The sequence below is a fragment of the Cyprinodon variegatus genome, unplaced genomic scaffold, assembly GCF_000732505.1.
Source record: "Cyprinodon variegatus isolate N-32 unplaced genomic scaffold, C_variegatus-1.0 Scaffold293, whole genome shotgun sequence".
Classification (NCBI taxonomy): Eukaryota; Metazoa; Chordata; class Actinopteri; order Cyprinodontiformes; family Cyprinodontidae; genus Cyprinodon; species Cyprinodon variegatus.
Genome location: NW_015150746.1, coordinates 334788 through 360434, shown reverse-complemented (window position 1 = coordinate 360434; position 25647 = coordinate 334788). Strand labels below are relative to the sequence as shown.

Genomic DNA, 25647 nt, shown 5'->3' with positions numbered 1-25647 from the left:
TTTATCTGTAGTAGAACAGACTGAATTCTGTTTCCACAAAAATAAGTTCAAATTTACAATATAATCCTTATATATTATATCTTATATATATATTATATAATACTTGATAATATATTATTTAAATATGTGTGTTAAAATGAAAGCGAATCTTTCTCTTATTTATAATTTTCATTAGTAAAGATGAGTTTTAAAAAAACAATTCTAGAAAAAAAATCCTTAACCATATTATGCAGCAGGGGGAAATACATAAAAAGGCCAACAGCACACCCACCCATATAATATAGGAGGCGAAAAGTGTCTTATTTAGATGTATATTCTTTGCTGTACCCCAACCTCCAGATTCATTTTAACTTTGATTAATCAAATGCAATCAGCTGAAATTAAATACACAGAAATGTTTTGGCAACTCTTTCTGTTTGTAATGGTTGGACTACCCAACAACTGGTTTGCATGGCAATAGAACATGATAGCTGTCCTGGAGACCTTTTAACCCTCAGAGTTCCACTTTTTACTGCAGTTTTCTAAAAGTAAACTTTAAAGATTTTTTCCTATTTCTATTCTAAAGATTGATCTTTGTCTTACTTGGTGGCAGGTGGCTGATAAAATAGGCATCTGTGTCAAGTTATATTTATATGCCAGTGAAAGGGAAACATATCAGTTACTATTTAAAAGTTTATGTTGACTTTGAATAACTTAAAAGAAGTAGTAAAGCATAGATTTAAAAAAAAATGCTTTATTTCACAAAGATTGTGCAAAGAGCTGTGACGGCTATGATTTTGTAAATATCAGTAATTTTTCTGTGACATGGGAGGTTTTTCTCACTGAATACAATTGAAACCTGAATTTACAAAAATATGTAATTATCTAATCTATTTTATACATTATCATTATGCATAAATTGCAATAAAATTGTGGCTTATAAAATAATCAGGATTGCCGTAATTTCTGTTCAGATGTGTCACTACAACCAAAAATGGTGTGCACTAAAACATTACAGAAATGTCACATAAAGCATACATTTTTTTATGACTTTTCTCTTTTCAGAAGAAGCAACGTTAAAAAGCTTCACAATCTACGACATTCTAATGACAACAATATTTAAGGCTAGATTAATTAAAAACGAAGAATAATGTACAGAAACACATTGGAGGAAATGGAATGTGTGAATTAATTATATGACTTCTTAGAATAAACAGCAGCACTTTTCCTTATGTTTAATTCCTCCTCTTGTGTGATCCTACACATGTATTTGTTCATGGAGAAGCAGATGTTCGTACAACGACTCAAAATAAAAAATAATGGTGCATATGGTGGGCAGGAACATATCTGACACAGAAAAGCTAAACTGTTTATTGTATGACATGCAAGCGTGCAACAAATGCAAGAGGCCATTGATATACAGAAAAAACATACACAGGAGGATTTAGACAGCCTGGACAAAGTAAGAAATGGTCTGATTATTAGGAAGGGAAATGCACACTTTTTTGAAGTGAATAGGCAACAGTTCTTTTCTAGGAGAATAAATCTGCAAGTTTATCTGTCTGTGTTGCATTTAATCTGCAAAACTTCTGAAGTTTGCAGATGCACCATTGTCTGATGCAGATCTGCATACTTGCAAGAGGTGGACTTATAGGTGTGCTCAACACCACCTGGATCTAAACCAGCTATGCTGGTAATGAGGGTGGACTTCTGAAATAGCAAAGACTGTTCTCCCTGTTCTCCCTCTGGCAACTCAAGAAGTACAACATTCTACAGGAGCTTGAAGGCATCCTCTACATCTCCGTCATTCAGTGTGTTATTGCACACATTCATCTTTGTGTGGTTTTCCTCATCTACAAAACACGACAGGTCCAAACTGCAAAAAACAATTAGGTCTATAGAGAGAATCATCAGGGACTATCTTCCATTTATGACATGCATTTCTAGAGCCTAAAAACATAACATCTTTGTTAACCCCTGGCATCCTGCTTAGAGGCAACTTAAGCTTTTACCTTCAGGCTAGTGCTACAGAGCCCTGCAGGCAAAAACAAACGACCCAGAGACAAACTATTTCCCCAGACAGGCTCTGTTTAACACAATAAACACGTCACATATGTACAAACACTGTTAAAAACAGTTATGGTCTTTTTCACGATCCCAGCTTCCTGTCCGACATTTATCTATTTATTCTAAAAAAAAAAAGGTGGTGTGACAAGCATGCTTATGCATACTGCTATTACCCTTGATTTTCATCTTATTTTTTTAATCTATATATTGTAGTAATTTGAAAAGTAAATTACAACACGATCGATGTAAATCCAAAGTAAGATTCCTTCTTCTACATAATAATGTGGCCAATAGTTTGTTCTTATTCAGGTATTATACATGCATTATTTTTTATATATATTAGATAGTAGTACTCTGAAAAAAAAATTATAAATGATAAATTAGTTTAACATAATTAACAGGAAAGATTTAAACAAAATAACTTTTCTTCTTTCTTAACAATTAATATTATATTTTACAGCGAGAATTTCTAAAAATCTAAAAAGCATGAAACAGAAAAATATGTCAGCTGGTTTCTCAGTTAAAATACAGTAAAAATTGAACATTTGTCAATTAAAGTTAAATGTAACCAGCTAAGCAAGTTAGACTTCAGTGTTTCCATTTATTTATATTTATTGATAATAATTTAAAAAAAGATTTCATCTAAAATGTCCCTGCAGGGAATACCTGTGTCTTGTGGTCGGATGGGAAGTCTGCTCTGACTGGCTGGAAGAATCTCAAGTTTGAGAGTGTCAGAGGTGCTGGCCAGCAGCTGTGTGGCCTCCATCAGGGAGCAGTGCTCAGTATTTGTCCCATCTATGGACAGCAGGATGTCTCCCACATGAAGTGCTCCACACCTGAAAGTAAGACAGAAGCTGAGGCTCTGTTGGAATGTCTCCTCTTGTTCTTATGGAACATTCAAAGCATTTTGCTTCACCTTTCTGCCACACTTGCTGGCTTTATCTTGTCGATAATGATGACTTGCTTGCTTCTATATATTGTTGTTGTGAGGCTGATCCCCAGGCTAGCTGAAGAACCTTTCACTATTTCCACCAGCAGAGGGCCTGAGGCCTGCTGCACTGCCTCTGAAACGGATAACACAGGCATGCAGAACATCACACAGGCCTACTGACTCTAAATCATCAATTTCATTCTCATTCACATTTCCAATTTTATCGAGCATATGTAACAGGAGTTACAGCATTTCATTTGGCATTCAATAAAGTATTTTTTAATTTGAATTGAATTTGAATATGCACATTACAGTTTCCAGTTAGTAAGGGTTAGGGTTAATAATAGCTGCCTGACCAGAAGTTGTCTAAATAAATATTTAATGACTTCTTGAAACAGACAATAAGGTAGAAAAGAAGCCATCTAATTGTAAAACATTAGTATCAAAGATGTTTTGTGTTGTTGTATTTAGATTTTAATAAAGGGGCTTTGAGGACTTGGGATCCCACCTCTAAACATAATAATAATAATAATTAACAATTATTATTATAATTATTATAGGTAAGTTGTTCTCAGTTCCTCATTAAATAACTTTTTTTGTCTTTACTACATTTTGTGTTTTGGATTCTCCTTCGACTTCAAAATTTTTACTATGAGAAATGCTTATAAGGAATTACTTAAACTTTTTTCTGTTTGACTGCCTAAAAGAAAAGCATTTTTTTTTTATTTTTTATGAATAAGCAGTTATAATTTGCAAAGGAAAAGAAAAAATGTTTTTACTCTGATTTTACTGTTTGCTGTGAATGATTTCACGCCTTGATTAATCTGCAGACAGAAGGTCTGAATCCTAAATTTCATGCACTGGGAGGAAATGTGTGCCAACTATCCTTAGTGACCTGCCCTAGTTTGAACAGACCAGAGCAAAGAGCGTGATCTTGAGAATTAGTCACCATGACCAAATGGAGGTTATAATTAGGCTTTTAGTCATGTTGTTGGCACTTGTATTTGGTATATTCTGAGACTCAGAATCAAAATCTACTTTATTTGCCAGGTATGTGTACACATACGAGGAATCTGACTTTAAATTGTACAATGTTATTAGTGAGCTCCCTTATACAACAATGCAATGATTTAAAAAAATCAGATACAGGCTACAAAACAAGAAATGTGCACATACTCTTAAAAAAATGGAAAGATTAAAACAATAGCAAATTGAAAGTGCAAAGCATGCAGAAATAATGAAACACTGAAGTTATGACCAGTAAAGAGGTTAAATGGAGGAAGTTAAACTGGGGTCACTGTTTGCTATTTTATGATTACTAATATGTGTATACAAGCTTTAAGATGAAAAAGTAATTTTATAACCATAATAAGTAGAAAAATTGTGCAAAAAGGATGTATTTAAAGATCATTCACTCAATAACCTACAACTGGTTTATGCCTCTGCAATAAAACATCGATTTATTTTCTGTCTTTCTTTATATACCGTACCAACAAATAAATATAAGTATGGAAGATATTGGGAAATTGTTTTTTTTTTTCTTTACTTGAAGCTTTAAACTTAAGGAACACTGAAGCTACATTTTCTTTCTTAAACTTCTGTTAGTTTATTGTTTTTTTGTTTGTTAGCTTCTGTTTGATCTGCTGACTGCATTTCATCTTCTAATTGAAAATGTTAGCCAAATGAATTAAATCGTTCATTTGGGAGGGAGAAGCCATATTGCCCTTTAAATCAGTAAAAATAAAAAGCTCCTACAACAAAAACTGGTGCAAAAGAAGTCAAAGTAGATCCAATGTGTATCGACCTTTAGGGGCAGGGCTGACCTTCTAAAACAACAATAGAGAATGCAAATCATGTCTGAGTATTTATATGGATAAAGTAGCTTTACTAAGCTGACAGAAAGTGGCTCCAGGCCTGGTACTGGATGAGTCTGAAGTAATCAAAGTTTCTGTGATGGATCACAGTCTAAACATCGTATAACGTCATCCACTGTAGACCATCTCTATGAAAACCCTTAAAATATGAGGATTTAACTGCAATGGGAGAAAAGAAATATGTATTTTGAACCATTCAGGGGTTATTCTCGGTCACGTAGAATGAAATTTTAAAAAATAACAACAATGTATAGTTTAGCTTTTTTTATTAGTTTCCAGACTGGAGATGTGGTATAATTATGGAACTGTGTAAGAACAAGAGATGATTGAACGACCAGGAACTCCAGAAGTCTAAAGACGGTGACATTAGTTGAGACTGTACACTTTTTTTTTTTTTATTATTTGTATCTGGGAATTTTTTTTCTTTCTGTCTAACAACATGCAATGGGATGTTCTTACATAGGCTCTATAATACACAATTTATGAAATAAATAAAATGACCATTGATTTTTATTCAATACAAAAATTCAAATGCTATTTGTAGGTTCAATCTTAAAAAAAAAAGATGTATATGAGCAGGGATCAAAGATGATCTTCAATGCAAAAAGTTGTTGATACTTTCCCACTTAATGGTAAAAGGTTTATACACTACTTTCAGTCTTTTTCTACTTTTTGATTTATTTATATTAAGAATTCAAGCCCAACTGTTTCTTTGTAAGAATCTTGATAAAACTGCACCAGAGTTCATGTTGTTCCCTTAGAGCCGTCTCCAGCACCAACAATCATCCATGTACCTAAATGGGCACCTCAAAGAAACCCTGCCTTCCAAAAGCTTCCACATGCTCCTCACGTGTGTGTGTGATTCCTCACCCATGACGGAAACATCATACTCGATCAGGAAGAGAGCTTCTTGTCCACTTTGCATCAGCATGGTCAGAGCCTCAGCATGCCTCTCTCTGTTTAAAGGCATCCCATCTATGCTTAGAACCCGATCTCCAGCCTTCATTGTGCCCTCTCTAAAAGGAAAACCACCAGACATAAACAATGAGAATGAAATATGCTAAATAAAAGATTCTCTGTGTTTTGGTGTTCTCAGTTTTTCTTGGAAAAAAAAGTGCAAAGCTGCATTAGCCTCAGGATGAGTTAGTGCCCTTTCAGTTATAGATGCTGCCCTCGTGTTGCAGCAACAATTTTGTGCAGTCTGATTTAAAATGGTTATTTCAACATAAATGCACAGCAGATCTTTTAATGAATACCTAAATTTTTCATGGATCCTAAATTCTTTATCAAGAATTTGCTGATGTTTGATTTAATGCATTTCAACAAGGAAATTATTTAAATGGATTAATTAGTGGACATTCCTCTGTATGCACGCTTGCTTACATGCTCTGACAGATTAGTCCATGAAAACCTGACATGCACACTCACACATACAGTCAAAAACAGGTTAAACACAATCGCTATTTATACAGATGGTTATCCTCAACCTGACCTGTCAGCCGGACCCCCAGGCCGGACGCCAGTAACTACTAGAGGACGAGACCTTCGCCAGTCTTCATGAAAGCCCCCTTTAGAACAAATTTAATGAAATATGGGGGAGGGGATCAGCTGTAAAGCCATATACTTTATTCAAAATTGTGAAATTCCTAATGCAAGCAAAGCAAAGAGTTGTTTCCCAGCCTCTTACCTCTCATGACAAACCCAAAACTGTTTCCCTCCTTGTGTAAACACACCTCTATTGTTTTAGTTATGACGCCCGAGGGATTCTGGACTAAAAGGAGAGAGAAAATCATGATGCATAAAAGATTGACATCTGCAAACTGGATGGTTTGATCATTTTCAATTCCAAAACATTTTATTAAACACAAAAGGAAAATTCAGTTTGACTAGTGTTTTTAAGTAGTTTTTATTTTATGATTTTATCTGAGAAAAGGAAAGGAGGAGCATAAATATGTAGAAATACTACAGTGACGATGTTGCACACAGGAGGACGATGTGAAGGTCCCCTCTTGGCTCACCTTAATTAAATGCATTATGGGTTCTCTATTACAAGAAGTATTCAAAGAAAAAAACTGAAATTATTGGCAAATTACCCATTTTTTAAATGTATTTCTTCTGGTTAACAATGCATGTAAAAGCCATTCTTTCCTTTTTTTTCTCATTTGTTTTTCCTACATTGCATACAACTTAATGAATCCTCTTATTGAAACCAAATTTAACCTGAAGATAACGTATGATTGTTGGAGCATTTTTTTTTACTTACTAAAATGCTGTACATGTTTTCTGAATGCTCTAGTGAAAATGCAGTGAGTCATATTTTGATTTGATGTCAAGAGATGGGACAATGATTTCAGGGTTATTTCAGGCTTACTATCATCAAACTTAACTTGTAAGTACATTAAAACCTTTTTATTATAGCATTTTTGCTTTAAAATTACTATTGCTTTGACATTTTTTTGTCCACTAGATTTATTTCTTTAGTTTGTTCTCACCAAATGGAGGCAGCTCATATTCAACTTCCAGGACGACTCGCTCCCCGATGTTTTTCAGTAGGCTAATGATTTCGTCATGCCGGAGCTTGGACAGGTTGATGCCATTTACTGACTTGATGTAGTCACCCACATTCAGCTGGTCGCTCCTGTTCAAAGTCATAACAGACCATTAAGAACAGCAATATGCTTCACTCACTGTTAAAAGCAAAAAGGTTCTAAAATTCTCCAATCTTGGCTGGTGTATTAACAAAGCAGTACATTTGAACTAATTATAATGAAATATAAAAAAATAAAAAAAATGTTAACTATTATTACATTAAAAGACCCTACTTCTTAAAAAACAACCTATATTTAGTCCACAATGTAAGGTCATCCACAGCTATCTTTAATACATGTTTAGGATTGCTGTCGCCTCTAAATTCCCAACCCTATTAAAGTATTAAACACTGATTAAACCAGTTACCCTCAGATCAAAGGAAGCTGGTTTAAATATTCAGGAACAACCAAAAACCTTTAAAGCCCACCTTTTATCTTGAAGACACTGCTATACTAGTGTAAAAGTCAATGTTAAAAATGTTGAATAAGGGTACTCCTACCAAATTATTCAAGTTAATCTCAACACCTGCAAATACTTCCGACAATGACACTAAAGATTCCTTAAATCTGGTTTACGAATAGACAGCTTAAACCAACAGTCTATAGTAAATATCAATCAGGTTTTACAATAACTCTACAATTTTTAATAGAGCTGGACAAATACTTGGCCCATATGATGTCATAAATGACTGCTTATCCATAAAAAATAGGCTATCTTGCAAAATTTGTTGAAAGTTTTTATTGTATTAACATTCGAACCTAGGAAAAGCAATCACTAAAAGGAATAACTAGATTAAGATGAATCTGCGATGGGTTTAAGTTATCCTATGACCAGAGCAGTATTCTGAACTACAATGTGTGACTTAAAATCTCTGCAGATGAACACAGGACAAATGTGCAGAAAGCAGAACAGATATTAAAGGGAGACAGTTGGTAGTCTCTCCATCTTTATCGCAGTCAGAGATGAGTATATGGTGTCTCACAATTGACTTTCTGAGACAACGCACCACTCACTGGAGAGCTAATTAATCAAATAGTTGTTCCGCCCTTCTTGCCCTTTTCACCCCCCCAGCTACTGTCAATCAGCCATGACAGCAGACAGAGAGGACTCTCAAGCTTAGCAGCACTGAACATCAGGATGGTCCGTTCTCATCACACCTTTCCATCCGTTTCACTCTCTGCCCCCGCATGTCCCCACCCTTTAAATTACCGGCTACTTCAACACAGGCATGAACTCAGCTGTGTGAAAATGAGCTGTTTGAGAGAATTAGCATGGTGTCCCTTCGACGTGACAAGGAATGACATATTTGGCTATGACTTTTTCAAAGGAATGTGTCATTGAAGGTGTTTTTTTTTTTTTTCACATCACTTATATTCAAGGTGACATCCGCCCAGCGCCAAATAAAACAAAAGTAACAGCATTGATCAATTTTATATTATTTGCATGTACCAGTATTTGAAAAACTTTTTTTAAAGTGACTCATTCCATTTCTGACCGTTATCTGCCCACGTATGTCATTTAAAGGTACAGAAAATTCATAGATATATATACTACTGGATATTAACAGTGTTTTATATCCTAAAGTCAGTGGTTAACTGATATTTAAACTGTTTTATGTGAGTTTTCAGCTCTGTGAACCAAGAGGAATCCATGGTTGGCTGGAATAAGCAAAGAGTTTTTTTCCAAAAGATGATAAATGTCTCCTATCCTGATCACCAATATTTATATTTTGCTTCCTCTTGATGCAAAAGCAACCAAAAGAATAGAAAGGCAGAAGTAGATGCTCGTCAAGAACACCATTGATAAAAGAACGACCAAATGGTGCAAACTGTCTGGAAAGATAAATCCCCTTGTATTGTTTTTGTGCTTTATTAGAATAACAGAAATGTACGTTTTTTTTTTTTATTATTCCAGTCCAAATTATTTCAAGCAAATATTCAGCAGAGGAAATTATTTAACTCTCCCTCTCTCACTTGTTTCCTCTATTATTCCTTAGTTATCACACCTCCCTTTTAATCATGCTGTTTGTCCTTTTAGCAGGATGACAAGTGTTTAAGTTTTTTATGTTATAGGTGAGGTTCTGTTGAGTTTGGTCTAGGATATTTTAAGGTGATGACTTACTGTAAAGATTTAGTAAGGGGTCTGGCTGCAGACCTGCACTGTCAGGACCCTGGCTGCCGAGCTGCACTGTAGGGTCTCCTGTGCTGTCAGAACAGGAAGTTTATTCGAAGACTTTCAAAGTAAAACAAAGTTGATTTGAAGCCTCTCAAAGTAAAAGCTAGCGTCGATTAACTCCCCAATTTAATCCCCACCAAACTCATATCTGGAATAATAGATATGTGCTACATAGAAATAAGTCTCTGGATTTGAATCGTTGGATGGAAAAGGGCATTTGGTCTATAAGATATTTTCTAAACGACAATGGAGATTGGGTTTACTATGAGGATTTTTGCTTACTGTATAATTTAAACTGCTCCTATGCTCAGTTTAACAGAGTCTAATCCAGAAACACGTGCTGCATGCTATTCCCAAAGGCATCGAATACAACTTCCGGAATAAACTTCCGGTCCTGACAGTGCAGTAGACCCCATTTTGCATGTCTGCCATAAAGGGTCCTGACAGTGCAGGTCTGCAGCCAGACTCTCTTGAAGATTTATGCATTAGTTTAAGCATTGAGTCAAAATAGGTAAGAAAACACCAAAGTATATGCATGACCACTTTTAACCAACTTTTGCATTTTTAACTTGTAAGGCTTTTTTAACCTGCATTACACAATAAATGCCACTGAATATATCACAGATAAAAAGTGTCTGAATTATATAATAACCTCAATCCAAACAGTTCTTCTCTGGTTAGTTTTTTCTTAGGTAAGGGAATTTCCAAAAAGAGAATGAATGCTAAATCACTGAATAGCAATGCTTTAAATAGAACTCTTTAGCCCTTAAAAGATGTGGGTGCAGGCATGTCTGACAGGTTTGCTGGGGTTGCCACATTTAGAGCACATCACAGAGCCCAGATCTCACCTGGCAGCCAGCCCACCTGGCCGTAGGTTTGACACTCTGGGCTTGCCATCTTTATCAGAGCCTCCGGAGATGGTGAGGCCAAGGCTGCTGCCTTCCCTTTTCATCAGCTCCACCGTGGTCACTCCTCGATACTCCTCTGCTGACAGATACAGACCCAGGCACAGACCCACAGAAAGAATTAGCCTCTGCTTGACAGAGCTGCCCTGTCTGGAAGGCATGGAGAGACTTTTTGTTTTTTTCTCTGTGAATCTTTCAACAACAACAAAAAAAAAAAGTCTCTAAGATACAACCACAGGCAGCAGTTTTCAGATTCTCTCTCTTGTTTTCATTTCTTCATATTTGAAGTACATATTTGTGTTGTAATGTGAAGGACAATAGAGAGTAAAATATAAAACTTCAAATAAATGGAGAGCTGTCCCTACATGCTCATCCAGGAGTGAATCCTGCAAAATCAATGACCCAATGCAATCAGCTGGTTTTCCTTAGAGACACTTTAACCAATCTGTCTGTATGATCTGTCTGAATTGTCTCTTTAAGATGACAGGTGTTGTTAATTGGCGCTATTTATAAAAAATGAATTAAAAACATGCAAATATACGTTAACATCAAGGTCAAATGTTACAGTACATACATATTTCTTTAATGCAAAAAAAAAACATTGTCTTTGTAAAACAAAAATCAATCTCAGTGATTTTAAAAGAATAAAGAGGAAGCAAAATGCTGCTTATTATATAATCAGGACTGACTGAACACGCTGGTGTGTGCAGATCTGTAAAGGCAAAGGTCTTCACAGTTTGTCACTCTGGAGCATTAGGGCTGTTTCAACACAACACCAAAAGGGAAAGAGAAGAGCGATGACCTTAGAGAAGTCACTGCTGAAACCCATTTATATGGAAAGCCATTTTCAAATGCTCATGAGTTCATCATTCCAAAAAAGGAAAGATTATTCAAAATAGGACAGTCGGCATAGTCTGGAGCTAAAGCCCCAGCAGGTTCCTCCAAGCAGTAAAACTCAACAAAACTCAAAAGAAGCACAATGGTCTAGACTGAAGTATGTATACCTTAGATCCAGTCATATGCCCATCAGCTCTGATCTGCTTCTCTTTCTGTGATGAAGATTGACCAGCAATCTAAATGCATGATACTGGCACCATAATGTTTCACCACTGGGCTGCTGTGTTCAGGGTGACATGCAACATTAATTATTCTCCCCACAGCATTTACTCTGAAGGCCAAATTAATGCTCCCCTTGACTAGTTTTCATTTAAAGTGAATAACCTTTTCCTATTGGCTTTGAAGTTGGACCATTCCCTCGTTATTTTTCAGACTGTGAATTAAAACACAGCCAGGTAACTTCAGTCCTCCAGGGTGGGAGTCCTGCATATTTTAGTTGTTTCCACTACTGGTCCCATCTGATTGAAATACCTGCATCATGGACAGGCTGAAGGGATAATTCAGTGATTAGAGTCACACCAGTTGATGGACTGCTTCTAGTTATATATCTGTAATGTATCTGCAATGAGAAATGTTTAACTTTGGCTGCCTTTCTCTGTCGCTTTAACTCAGACCTAATTCGACAATACAGCTTTTTTAACTCAGCCGTTCTCCTTTTGGAACTTGCTTTAGAAAACTTTGAAATTCAATTTGTATTTTTAGAAGCTAAAGAGGATCTTCACAAATTTTTGAAAAGACCTGCCCTCTCCATGAAAAAAGAAATGCTCATGCACAACCCTGTACCCGCTCCTAAGAGGGAACGCCTATTAAACACGTGCAAGAGCATGCACAAGCCCATTTCTCCTTGTGCACGGACTGTTTAAAAGGTGCTGTTTGCATCGCTCATACTCGCTTACTTCCCAAAAAAAGATTTGCAATGTTTCCACTACGTCAGACCGGTATGTGAAAAAGGGGGCGAGAACGGATTTACATAAACATATCACCAGAATGATTGACAGTTAGGAGGACCACTTATTTTGATGATCCACTCGGAAAAAAGAATATCCTCCACTATACCTAAAATGTAGCTTTTGTGAATTCTTTAAATTGTGCAACTCTCTTGATTTATCTGTTGTGGCCTCATGGGATTCCTTCAAAAATAGTTTATTTTTAATGTCACTAGAACTATATCCCTTAATAAAAAATAGAAAATAAACAGGTCCCTGATGCCTTTACAGAACAGGATTAAGATTAATTTAAATACATTTAAAATGTACCTATTGTTTAGGAGACTCATGAATGCAGATGCACAGGATTTTATTTAGGAGTATCACAGCAAAGCCTGTCACACTTTTCAGATTTTTCTTTCTTCAGCCATTTGAAATGAATCACTTTCCTTCCGCTTAACAATTATGCATTAATTTGTTGCTTTTTTTCCTTTTGTGTATAATTAAATGTATCCAATGCTGTGATTTTATGGTGAAAATGTGAAAAAGTATAAAGAGTGAGGTTTGTTTTTGGAAGGCCCTATACACCTAAGTCTTACTTGACATTTTAACTATGAGATTCAAACTGCTTTCCTCAAAAATAATATAAAACATTTTAATTAAGTAGCATCTGGACAAACACGATTAGCTCATTGATCATCTCCATTGTATAGATGAGACCAAGGCAGAAATGGCTGATGCTTATGCACATGGCAACTTCAAACAGAACTACATGTCAAACAAACAGGCTCTGGGGTGGAAGAATGAGGATTAAGTTTGTGTTTCCAGCAACCAGAGTTGGATACTTTGATGTTATCAAAAAGAAGATAAACTGTTGTGTATTAATAACACATATATTAAAGTCCAATGTAAGGAGATTTTTCAGACTAAGACCAGGATCTTAGGCTGAGCAGCAGCAACAGAATTTCTTATAAAGACCAGACACCTGAAATCATGGAGGTCATTAGTGAACAAATCTTAGCTCATGATATTAAATTACTAAAAAGTTTAACTGAAAGCTGTAGAACATGCTTGGATCCCACATTATGCTTCAACAATTTTGACTTAATTTTTCAATATTATTAAAGCCTGTGGTTCTGCTAAAGTTCTGTTTAATGAATTTGCGGCATGAACCACCGCATTAAATAATGTAAAAAAAAAAAAAAAAAGGATTTACCTACTTTGACAATTATTTCATAGTAGCTTTACAGTAAAGTAGTATCACTACGTGTTTACATGACTTAATTGTATTAATTGAAAGAAATAAATTCAGTATGATTGATGTCTGTGCGGTTTCATCGTGTCATCAGAGAACTCATTCTGTCTTGTGTTCTCCTTTGTGCTGTGTTGGTCATTCTCCCCCCATCCTTCCAACAACATTTTAGCACTCATGACAGGTATGCAACAAGAGCATTTTTTTTAAACGTATCTAAGCATTCATAGCATCAAATGTTGAAGCAAATCACTGGAGGCACATAAATCAAATCTCAACAGAGATGACCTGCAATCTTGTCTTGGGGACTAAATGGGATTGTGACTCAGACGAAAGATGAAACAAAATACATTTAGGGTTGACTGCAATGTACCTGAAAGGCTTCGACCTCGGGTAGAATGTGATTGGTCAGTTGTCTCTTTGCTCCCTTTCGAATAGGGCCCTTCATCTGAAGAGACAGCAGAGAAGTGTAGGAGGTTATGAAGACTGAAGTTAAAGGTGTGCAGCACTTAATCGGCTTAAATCATTAACGCCATTCATTTCACATGAAAATACATTTTCAGGGAATAAGATGTATGCAGCCACTTGGGCATGGAAACAGCATGCAGTTAATGGACTGATTTTGGATGGGGAGGAAAAGATCATTTGCATGTCATTTACAGAGGCTGCTATGGAGAGCAGCAAAATGTTCAATCTGTTCAGCAGAGAAACAGATTTATTTTTCCACTTCTCACCCATAGTGGGAACCATTTCTGACACTGTTCACAGATTAACAGATTCAGTGCCCAGCCATCTGAGCCTGAATGCATCAATGAAACCATATCTGCAGTCACAGTGATGAGGATTCTGACAAGGCGTTTCGGTAATCCTGTCCACTATGGATTAGTTTTTTTCAGATGTCCAGTACAATGATTAAAAATCCCTCTGGAAAGCTGTGGAGCTTTTTGGACATGTTGTCTTTTTAAAGAGGAAATAAGATACTCTATCCATCATTTATACAGTAGTAAAAAAAAGAAAAGAAACCTTTATTTGATTTCTGCATACAGAGATTTCCACATCTTGGAAGACTTACCAGTGCTTCTCAACAAATAGCATTAGTTAATAAATAAAGTTATATTAAAATGCCTTTATATGTACATAAACTGTACCATCTGCATAGTCACAATTCATATCCATCTAATCAAAAAATATATTTTACATATATACAGAAGTGAAAATATCCATAACATTAGTAAGCTAAACGAGATGGAATAAAGGAATTATATCCAATTATAAAACAAAATCACAACAGAAATGAGACAGGAAAATGTTCAGAGTTGTAAAGAGTCATAGAGATGAAAGAAACTGGGTACCAGGAAATGCTTGAGAAAAACTAAAGAGTTAATCTTAAATGAAGATGGCCAGTTTATACATATAGCCATATTTGTAATGGGATGATTTAGCTTATAGCATTTTCTAGAGTCACCTAATCAAAGGCTAGACTTGAATGAAAATATAAATCTAAAAACAAAATTGTAAGCTGGTGCTCTTAGACTCTACCTACCTAATCTGAATGCAAAACTAATTTAGATTTCTTGTTAAATAAAAAAAAAACCCTTTGCTTTATTCTTCTATTTTAAAGCAATCCCTTCTTTACCTTGCTCTAACTGCTAAAGTTATGAAAGAGTACATTAAAGTATGTGATTGTAAGATGATAAAATGTAACACAGTTAAAGAAGTGTGAATACTTTTGCAGGCCACTTTCGTGTGATTACATAATCACTACGACAGGTAAGGTCAACGCACAACTCACCTGCTCCAGAGGTCACAACTTCATTCATGTCACATCTGAGTGCTTATCAGTTTAAAACAATAAATGCCTCATCATCCATATTTTAAGTGTTTCCAGCTCTTTTAAGTGCTGCTGAGCCAAGCAAGAGAAGAGGAGCCAGAGGACATCAGGTCCACTCCTTTGTCTCTAGCATGACTCTACCTCTGTCCAGCTGAAGCTGAAACCTTCCGACAGCCGAGAGGTATGGATCCTTCGTCATACCTTCAGTGATCTGAAACCTTCGGGCAGCTGCTTGATACAAGTAGTGGGAAAAAAAATATAGTCTGCGTAGCAGCTGCATGAGTCAGACCTAAATCACAAAAATATCTCCATTTGACTCACATATCATGGTGATGTAGAGGACACACACATCTGTGATGGGATTTTACTCTCCCCTTATATCCTTTTTCTCAAGCAGTGTGTCCAGGCTGTCTGGCCACACATGTACACAAAGCGAATGACACACAACAAAGACTTTGGGCAAGGCAAAAGCAGAGTAACCATGCAGGCTCCCAGGGGCCCTCACAGTTCAGCAGCTGTCATCTCTGTCAAAAGGCAGCATTAGCTCTGGGTTACAAAGAGCCAATGGAGTGCACGTGACCGAACATTACTGTACCATCAAGCTGTCCGCCGGCAATCCTCCTCCAGCTTAAAATAACCATCACTCACCCTCGGAGCCACGGCTGGGAACAAGCTGATTACACCCAACCCCAACATACAACATATAACACTTGTATCTATCTATCTGCCAGCCTGTAGATTAATTGAGTTATGGTTATATAATTAGAGACTCAGCCGAGGCATGATCCCTCCTTTATAAATAAATAGAGCTAATTAACTCCACATTTGAATGAGGGCACTGACTGACATCCATTTCATATCCACCAAGAATGTGGGTTAAATATGGGGCCAGAGATGAGACTGGAATCCTAATCTTATTTCAGATGTGAAACTTTATTTTTAAAACGAGCGGCCCCATATCTGGTCACAATGCTATTTCTGCTCTACTGTTCTAATTACGCATGGTAAGACGTCATGCCAAGTTAGTGGTCCAGTCCTCTCACATTTAAATCTTTTCCAGTGAAGTATGCATGCATCCAGGGTGGATGGATGCAGTGGAGCTTCATTGAGAAGAGAGAGATCAGTGACCTCCTTCTTGTTCTGAAGATCAAAGTGAGGTCCTCTTACCAATGCTGTTCTTGGTGTCTCTCCTCAAACCACACAGCATGGCTGCAGCTGTTCTTCAGCTTAGTGTGCAGAGTTGATGTTCCACCTGAAAGACCAGGTCTCAGCCGCTCACATGAGACAGGAAATACTTCTCTCTTTCTTCACGATTGTCTCCAACCATGCTGTTATTTATAAGAGATGCAGATGTTGTTCCTTAGATCATCCTCTTTTTAAACTTGCAGGATAGATCCTTCGCCGTCCTCACAGGTGAAACCTCCATCAGCTGAGATCTTCATGAAAATCCAGTGCAGGGAGAGGAATGACTTAAGCCCTGTTCTTTGCATCCTGCTGTTGCCCCGTTTTTCCAGCTATTCTTGCAAATGGTTCGTGGGTTTTCTCATGCCCTGCTCATACACTCACATGAGCTCACACATAACCCCTCTCCCTCTCTCTCAGTGGTTGCTCATCCTCTCTTCTTCTCTGCCAGAGGGGCTCAGTGAGGCAGCCACACACGATAGTCACTTCTCCCCTCCCTCCACCCACAGAAACACACAAGCTCTCACTTTATCCCACCAAGTCCTGAATCCCACCCTCTCACACATGCACAGTTCACACACTGAGATTAGACAAGACACAACGGCGCACACACCAAAACACTGAACTGTCGGCACAATTAACACCACCTGCGCATTCACTGTTAAAGCGTGTGTTACGCTTTTCTCACATAGATCTTGCACCCGCATCCCACACATACATGCATAATGGCAACATGCATATGCAGGATTCCTGTGCCAAACAGCTGCCTGCATGCCTTACATCTAAGGTTGATTTAAAGCACAGACCAGCTGCCACACAGGTGACTGATCCATAATGAAATCCTGGAAAAACAATGATTTTTACATATAAAACAAGAGAGGACGTTCAAATGAACCCTTTATAATGCTTGACCCCCTGAGTCTCCATGAACCTAAACACAGAAGTGACCATCATTGCAACTGCGGCCATTTTTCATGCACGTCCCAAAGACTGCCACTATTACACCACAGGCAATCCCTCTAAAAGTAGTCATGGTACTGCTCTCACCAAGATTTAAGACAAAAAACAAGACACAAGAATTTTTTGACAATGCACTGGAGAAAAAATGTCTCTCGCTTGGTTAGTTCTTTGCAAATTTCAACGGTGATCAAAAATAACTTGCAGCATAATAAGCAGACATTCTGGAGGATGCAACAAACTTTAGCTCAGACAATTCTCTTTGAGGCTGTTTACTTTAATATCTTATTTACATGGGGTGTAGCCATTTAGAGTGAGTATGGTTAATTTTCTGCAGTTTAAAGAGAACTATAGAAGATCAAAAATCATTGAAGAAAAATCCCCGAGGAAATAAACAGGGAAATTATTTACCTAGAGAGAGATTTAGGCTCATTCCACAATAAGGTGAAAATATTGAGGAAAAAAAAACTTTTTTTTAATTATTTATCCCAATTTAGCCAACAATGTAACAACTGATGAAAGATCTGAATTCTGATTAAACCAACCACACTGCCATCTTATGGTGGTCTGCTCAGGCTGCAGAAGGAAGCTAGAGGACAAAAGTTCACCTTAAATTTAAAAACATACAATATTATATTAAAATCTTAAGTTAGGAATATCTAGATTTAACAACTTAAAGACTCTTAAGGACCCCTCAGATGCATTTTAAACAGACAACTTTAAACTTTACAATCTTCTTGAAGCTAAGGGTGTAATTATTTAACAGCAATTTTCTACAGGTAAAGACTTCCCATCTGTTTTACCTTTGGTTCTTCCTCTGATGATTCCCAGACGACATCTGAGTGAAAAAGAGAACATCCTCCTCTTTCCTCCTGCACTCCGGCTGCCTATCCTCAGGGAATCTGTCTGAGGTAAGGCAAATGAAAGCTGTTTGGAGGTGAGGTGTCCTTTTCCAAACACTGCTCTTATTGACATGTTCATTTTCCAACCCTTCAAAACAAAAAAGCAAAAAAAAAAACAACAGGCTTTTGTCCTACTTCTTGTTTTGCAGCCTGTGCCTGTCCTGCTGCTCTTGTTTTTTCCCCCCTTTTCTGGAGAACATCCAGTCCTATCAGGTGAGTCTTCAACAAACAGGTGCAGGTTCTCAAACTGGGCAATATTCGGTTCCAATTCTTTTTTTTCCCCCTTAGCCGTCCCTTCCTTTCTTATAGTTACTAACATAAGCAGTTATAAGCCAAGCGGCACAATAAATGCATTTCCTACATCTCTGGCAATGTCAGCTTTGCAGGAGCAGATGGCAGAGAGTTCGGGGCTGTGGGGCACAGCTTGCCTGCCAGAATGCAATGGAAACCTTCTCTGCAGGGAGATGGCGTTCCATCTTGTAAAACAATGCAAAGTCTGTGCGAGCAAATGCAACATGATGTTATTTGATGGCAAACTCCAGCAACCTAAACCCTTCGAGACAGAGTCAGTAAATCCTGGGTGCCATTTTCTTGGCCACAACCCATGATTTACTCATATTCCCAAGCGTCTGCTTCAAATTCCATTTTTTTCATGACAAAACATAAAAAAAATAAAAAATAAAAAAAAAATTCCACTCATTTATTTGTAAAACTTCTAATGAATGCAACTGACTTTATTTTAGACAGGAAGTTGTTTTTCTACCTTTAAGCTTATTGGAAGTTTTTTCATATTTGTAGACAAGCCGCTGCTGCCTTTTGCACCGAATATATTTTTTGGCACTGCTCTGAACCTTCCACACCAATGCTTTTTGCACCATGTCTGTCCTACACTGTTTACATTTTGATCACTGCTGCACTTTATACATGGAAATGGTTATTCATGGCTAAGCTGCTCATTCACTGACGAAAAGCTGCATGCATCAAAATTTCATTTTGTATACACCGCTTATGCAAAATGACAGTTTGTCTAAATCTTGGGAAAGTAGTATATATCACAAATTAGTATGTTATAAAAATGCTCACATAAAGACCAAATCGTGATTAAGACCTAACATGAAACCAAATGGCCTGTTTGGGCCAGAAGACCACATAATCATGAGGGCTGTTGACACATGTCCAGGAGACAGTCACTGACAACCTCTACACAGAAGCCTATTAAAAACATTACTAAAGCTGAAATATCATAGAAAGCTGAGTGGAGGGAGATGTGTAGTAAAAAAACAGTTTGCCAGCAACAAGGATAACTGCAGCCTTGAGAGGTTTTTTTTTTAACTAAATTAATACATTTTAGGGGAGCTTCACAGGTAGTGGAAAGAATGCTGGAATAAGCTCATGCACAACCATGATTTACAGATGAACCCTAAAGACAAATATGCAGTTCTCCAGTAAATTAACTCCTGAATGAGTAGCATCTTATCCTGGCAGAAATATTAATTGGACACATGGATGATATGTGACAAGTAAACTGGTCTGGATTATCAATGTTGTCCCGTTTTGCATGAAAAGTTGCATTTAATTTGGAAACCAAAGTCAATAAAATGGTGAAACATGGAGAGGCATAGAAACATTTCCACCCGAGGATTAGTTTGAATGTTCCAACAATCATAAGTTTGCATGTCTTCTTTTGGCGTTTTTCCATTGTGCCTTCTGAAGTCCAGTCACAGCCATCTACCAAGAACGCACCTAGAATTCACTTCTAGCCTAATGTTTTTCCTTTTTACGATACTGAAATTAAAATGTATATTTTCTGAAACCAAAAAGTTAAAAGGCTCAAAATATTTCATTTATGTCGGAATGCAAAAACATTGATATCACAATATAGTTTCCCTAGTCACTGGTTTTCTAATGTTGAGCAGTCATCACAAATTGCAGTTTCACAATCTTTCTCTGAAACTAGAATTTTTTTTTTGACATTCTCACTACAGCATCCCTCCTGTGACAAGACTTGTGCATCAGTTAGGTGCACATGATTGACTTAAGGCAAAATCTTCCACTTGTCACAAAAACAGAGCCTTTAAATCTGGAGGTTGTATTGGCGAAAGGCCGACTTCTGTATGAAGACATCAGCAGATAGCATTGTTCATTTCAAAATCTGTGCCTTTTCTCAACAAAAAATGGTTAAACAAATATCCTTTCCAAACCTCATGTTGCTTTTCAGTGTAACCAGATGTTAAATATAACTGAGCAAAACAATGAGCTTTAACTTTTACAAAGAGCTAGCTCATGGCTTGTTCTACAATGTTCAAAAATTTGAAAGTCTCAAATAGCAAAGCTTTTCAGATCGATTGTGTACAAGTTGTTTAAAAATTTAAGTATAGATGTTTTAACCGTTTCCAACTAATTTCTAGGAGAAAAGAAGGCAACAGAACCAGAGGCCAGTTTCCAATTTTCAAGAGTTTAATAATAAGCAGTTTATTCATTCTCCTCGCTCCTGAGCCTGGCATTGGGGTTGGTGACTTTGATCGCCAGCTGAGCTGCTCTTTCCACGATCAGCTTCCTGTTCTTGGAAGAGACGTTGTGGGCAATCTCAGCACAGTGAGTCCTACAAGTAGAGAAAGCAACACTGATAATGTGGAATATATGGACAATTGACCAATGCAACACCAACGATAAACTTTAAGGCATATACAAACATGCAATAACAAAATCTGATATTCACAAAATTCAGAGGTTGAAATCTTCAGCATTACATTTTCATAATTAGACTAATGTACTAACTAAATAACATTAAGACTTTTTAAACCAATGTTGTGACTTAACCTAATTTAGGGCTGCAACTAAAGTCGATTAATTTTGGAAGTCGATTAATCTGTGATAATTTTTTGAATAATAGTGGGATAGCCAAAGGTTTCTTAAAGATTTTTTTACGAGTATATTGACTTTTTTTTTCTCCTTGGTATAACTGCTCTAAGAGGGTCACTCTTTCAGCTAAAGTCATGTTTTACAGTCAATACTCAAGTTAACAATTAACTGATCATTAAATTACTTGACATTTATTTCAATAACTGATTAATCACTAATAATTCCATTAATTGTTTCAACCCTAATCTAATGTTACATCTTAACTGCCATAAAATTAGGGAAAACACCAAATAAAGGCATTAAATGGGAATATTTACGCACTATGACACTATCGCATCACAACATTTAATCACAGGTTATGTATTCTTTTTTTTTACCTCCTCCAATTAAAGCTTTTAAACAGTAAAAAATATTCTACACTATATTCTTCCCAATGAAAACCAAAAACGACTTTACTTTTACAGTAAGGGCAATACATTGTAAAATCAATTATTCAAAAAACTTAATTGGGCAATGTGGATACAGCAGACATGACTAGAAAGCTTCATATCATCCATCTCATCCTATTAATACTGACTTTTTTCCCCAAATGGACATAATTCACCTGAAAAATTTTGCCTCAAAATATTTAACTTAATTAAGAATGAGACCGACAAATGGTATATAAAAATTTTCAGTAATCAGGTGTCAAGTTCTTCATTCAGAACTACCACATTTTGAGCAACCTTCTCATTCAATAAAGCAAATAGATGAGATCAAACTGGGTTTTTTTTGTCTATTCAGAATATATATAAATATATACATACACACGTTTTTCTATAAGACCCATGTAATTTGAAATATGGATGAACTTACTTGTTACTCATCATCAGAACCTCCAGTTCCTTGACATTGTGCACCAGGAACTTCTTGAACCCGGTTGGCAGCATGTACTTTGTTTTCTTGTTGCTACCATAACCGATGTTGGGCATCAGCATCTGACCCTTGAACCTCCTGCGAACCCTGTTGTCAATACCCCTGGGTTTACGCCAGTTTGGCTGTTGGTGGTAAGAATAATATAATTAGCATTTCATTCCCAGTAGTGAGAGGTTATTTATGAACTGTAGAAGATCATGGAACTTACCCTCAGCTTAACATATCTATCAGATTGGTGGCGAATGAACTTCTTGGTTCTCTTCTTAACAATCTTGGGTTTTGTTAGGGGCCTGAGGGCTGCCATGATGACTCTAGAAATAGTAGAAAACATATGACTAAAACATCAGCCCAGATGTGCTAAACTTTCGATATGATCATACACAAACGTAGTTTTGCAAATAACAACAAGCACTGAAGCTAAAATTATACATAGTTACATCTTTCAAAATACAGTATTTCAGAAATCAAGTGAAGTGTGCTTTACCAAGGGATTTATCACTTTAAACGTGTTAACCAACGTTAGCATGCTAGCTACAACGAGTCACTGTTTGGCTCGGAAGCAGGCCTTACTGCTATTAACTATAATACCATACATACTAGCTGAACGGGAGAACTATATACACGTGTTTTATTGTCAAGTTATCTCTATCAACCACAACACAAAGTTGCATTTTGTTGAATACTACCAGGAGTGCGCTGCTAGCCGTGCACCCGCTTTAATAGCAGCACTTTACTCGTATGGCCATTACTAAACCAATAATGTATAAACTACTGAAAATATAATTATTTCCATAAATGATGGAGGTTAACAGTATATAATCTACATCAGGTTGATCAAATAATCAGCAAAATCATACGGATTAAGTTAGATTCTCTTAACTCACCCGCCGATGAAAATCCGAAAAGGACTTCAGGGACGGCGGAAAGAAAGAAAAGGACTTCCGCGAAGCTCGCAATGCATGATGGGAAATGTATTTTCAATGTATAAACTAAATTTAATAGCTTACGAAATACCTTGCAATAAATGGTAAATTGATGCCTCGATTTTTTAACTAAACTAAAACAAATTATATTTTTTAAAGGAAGGATGCTTAACTATAAAACAGGCCTAAATTGAGATTTACACAGGCAAGAAGAGGTAACTTTTTTGGCAAACGTCTGAGTTTTACGAGCAGTCATACCTCTCTTTTATTTATTTATTTTTTTCAAGAAACTTCACCAATAATTACAATTTCAAGACTTGTCAGATATGTGTCCTAATGTTTCCTCCCCCTTTCTCTTCAGCAGATCAGCAACAATTTTCAGGTCCTTCTAGTTGTATTTAATGGTATCCATGTCCCAGCTTTGACTTGGCTAATCAAGGCATCCACTGCTGAAGCCAATATTTATTATTTTACCTTTGAGATTTGGGTCAGTTTTATAGTAATTTCCCAGTATACTGTAAAGTAGGGTTTCTTAAGCTTCCTGGCACATAAATATGACCCTATAGCATTATTAGCCATTTCCATGCTTCAGAGTGACATTAATAGCGAGGTGAAGGCATTGCCAGTTTTTCTCCACTCAGTCTTTATTTCAGGCCAGAACGTTCAAGATTTTGGATTAGTTCTCTCTACCTAATGATCTATTAGTTTTTTGAGTGGGCTGCCACATGCATTTTAATTCAGAGAGTTTTTTTTTTTTCTTTTCATTTAACCAGCCTTCTGAAAAGGCCTAACTGGTCGGATGTATATTGATTGGATTTTTGCACAGTACTCATAACGTTAAAAGGGAATATTAGAGTTTAAACCTGACTATTGGATTCCAGGTCATCTATTTGTCTGAAGCTCTTCCTTTCCATGCATACAGGTGATTACAGTGGGGTTTGGAACTATAAACATCAAAGAAAACACCTTTTTTAACTTGAAGAACTCAAATGTTACTGTACAGCCTACTCAGGATCTGTAAAGTCCATCAGAGGTTACACTCAGAGATAGAATCCATAAAATATCATTGAACTGTTATTCTGTTTATTATAGGAAAAAGAATAACAGGTTTTTTTTTTATGTTGTATATTTAGTGGATCAGTATGTTCAATAACTACACCTCAAAAGCCCATCCAAGCATTTTTTTTTTTTTTTTTGCTGCAGTATAAAAATTCAGATTGATCATAGTTCTGTTGGCAGGGTTTGGGCAGGTCCAGACCTTAGGTCTATTTTTTTTAATCAGCCACTAGTTTTGTATCTTGTCCTGGGGCTTGTAAAGAAATAGACCCAGATGAGTGTAAAACTCAATGGCAAACAGTTAAAAGCATAGTCAACTAGACCATATATTTCAAGCATTAATGGTGCCCTGGTAGGTTCTGGTTTATGATGCCCCATAAACAATCCAACATATCCCCTCCCTATCCAACAATGCACAATAAAGAAATGCATGATCAAACCAATGCAATATTGATTTGATGGTACAATAGATACATCTATTAAATATAATGTAAAAAAAAATATTTTTACAGATATCTAGGTTGTTATGAAAATTAATTTTTACATATACTATAAATTTCTAGCTGTTCAGTGTTTAGAATAATGTAGAAGGTCTGATTATTATACAATCTAATAATTTGGGATTTTTAAACAGATGATAAAATTTTCTGTAATAATTATATGTAAAATTATAGGTACTAAATCAGATAAAAACCTCAGTATTTTAAGATCCCCTGCTGTTCATCATAATTTCACAGTTGGCTTAAAAAATGTGATTTTTGTTCAGCTGACACAGCTTAGCTGTTCTAGTGTTTATGAAATATAATAGAGGTGACAACTGACAGATGACTCAAGCCCTTGAGCAGTAGGTTAACTAAAGCACCTTATTCAGCCATGCATTTGTAGATTACAACACAGGTGAGGAATGAGCTGCAATAGATCAAGGTGCGAAGAGCTGCAGGTCCAGATGGCATCAGCTCCAGGCTTCTGAGATGTTGTTCTTTGATTTCTCCAGTGCTTTCAACACCATCCAGCTAGGACTCTTAAGGGACAAGCTGGACCTGTCAGGAGTGGACCAGCACATTCCAAGTGGATTATGGACTACCTCACTGGCCACCCACAGTATCAAAAGTAACCAACCTATCTGAGGCACAAGGCTGTCCCTCAGATAGGTTGTTTTACAGTACGGGTGGATAAGCTCACCAGGAAGGCCAACTCCGAGATTGGATGCCCTCTGGACTCAGTGCAGGAGTTGGGAAACAAAAGGATCCTAACGACATTAACATCTCTGTTGGAACAAGTCTCCCACCCCATGCATGAAGCTGTTGCAGAACTAGAGAGCTGCTTCAGTGACAGAATCCATCCATCCATCCATCCATCCATCCATCCATCCATCCATCCATCCATCCATCCATCCATCCATCCATCCATCCATCCATCCATCC

The 25647-nt window shown here is 36.7% G+C and overlaps 2 protein-coding genes across 4 annotated transcripts in view; both read right to left on the bottom strand.

Moving 5' to 3' along the window:
• The window catches only part of grip2 (glutamate receptor interacting protein 2), a 40142-nt gene extending 23054 nt beyond the window's left edge, over window positions 1-17088 (bottom strand). For 2 of the 3 annotated variants that reach the window (XM_015383712.1, XM_015383714.1), the window contains exons 1-9: window positions 16594-17088; window positions 13969-14043; window positions 10464-10602; window positions 7344-7489; window positions 6539-6622; window positions 6344-6419; window positions 5722-5867; window positions 2963-3110; window positions 2713-2882 (exon numbers count right to left, since the gene is read on the bottom strand). In XM_015383712.1, coding sequence (XP_015239198.1) covers window positions 2713-2882; window positions 2963-3110; window positions 5722-5867; window positions 6344-6419; window positions 6539-6622; window positions 7344-7489; window positions 10464-10602; window positions 13969-14043; window positions 16594-16633 — 1024 coding nt within the window. In that variant the 5' untranslated portion in view covers window positions 16634-17088. The remainder of the gene's footprint in view (window positions 1-2712; window positions 2883-2962; window positions 3111-5721; window positions 5868-6343; window positions 6420-6538; window positions 6623-7343; window positions 7490-10463; window positions 10603-13968; window positions 14044-16593) is intronic. The other variant, XM_015383713.1, reaches the window with a different exon arrangement.
• A 3814-nt stretch (window positions 17089-20902) lies between these two features.
• rpl32 (ribosomal protein L32) lies at window positions 20903-23213 on the bottom strand. The gene is made up of 4 exons (XM_015383711.1): window positions 23129-23213; window positions 22453-22555; window positions 22185-22366; window positions 20903-21069 (listed from the first exon to the last, which is right to left on the bottom strand). The coding sequence occupies exons 2-4, from the start codon at window positions 22546-22548 to the stop codon at window positions 20940-20942; spliced, it is 408 nt and encodes a 135-aa protein (XP_015239197.1). The 5' UTR covers window positions 22549-22555; window positions 23129-23213; the 3' UTR covers window positions 20903-20939.
• Window positions 23214-25647: the final 2434 nt, after the last annotated feature.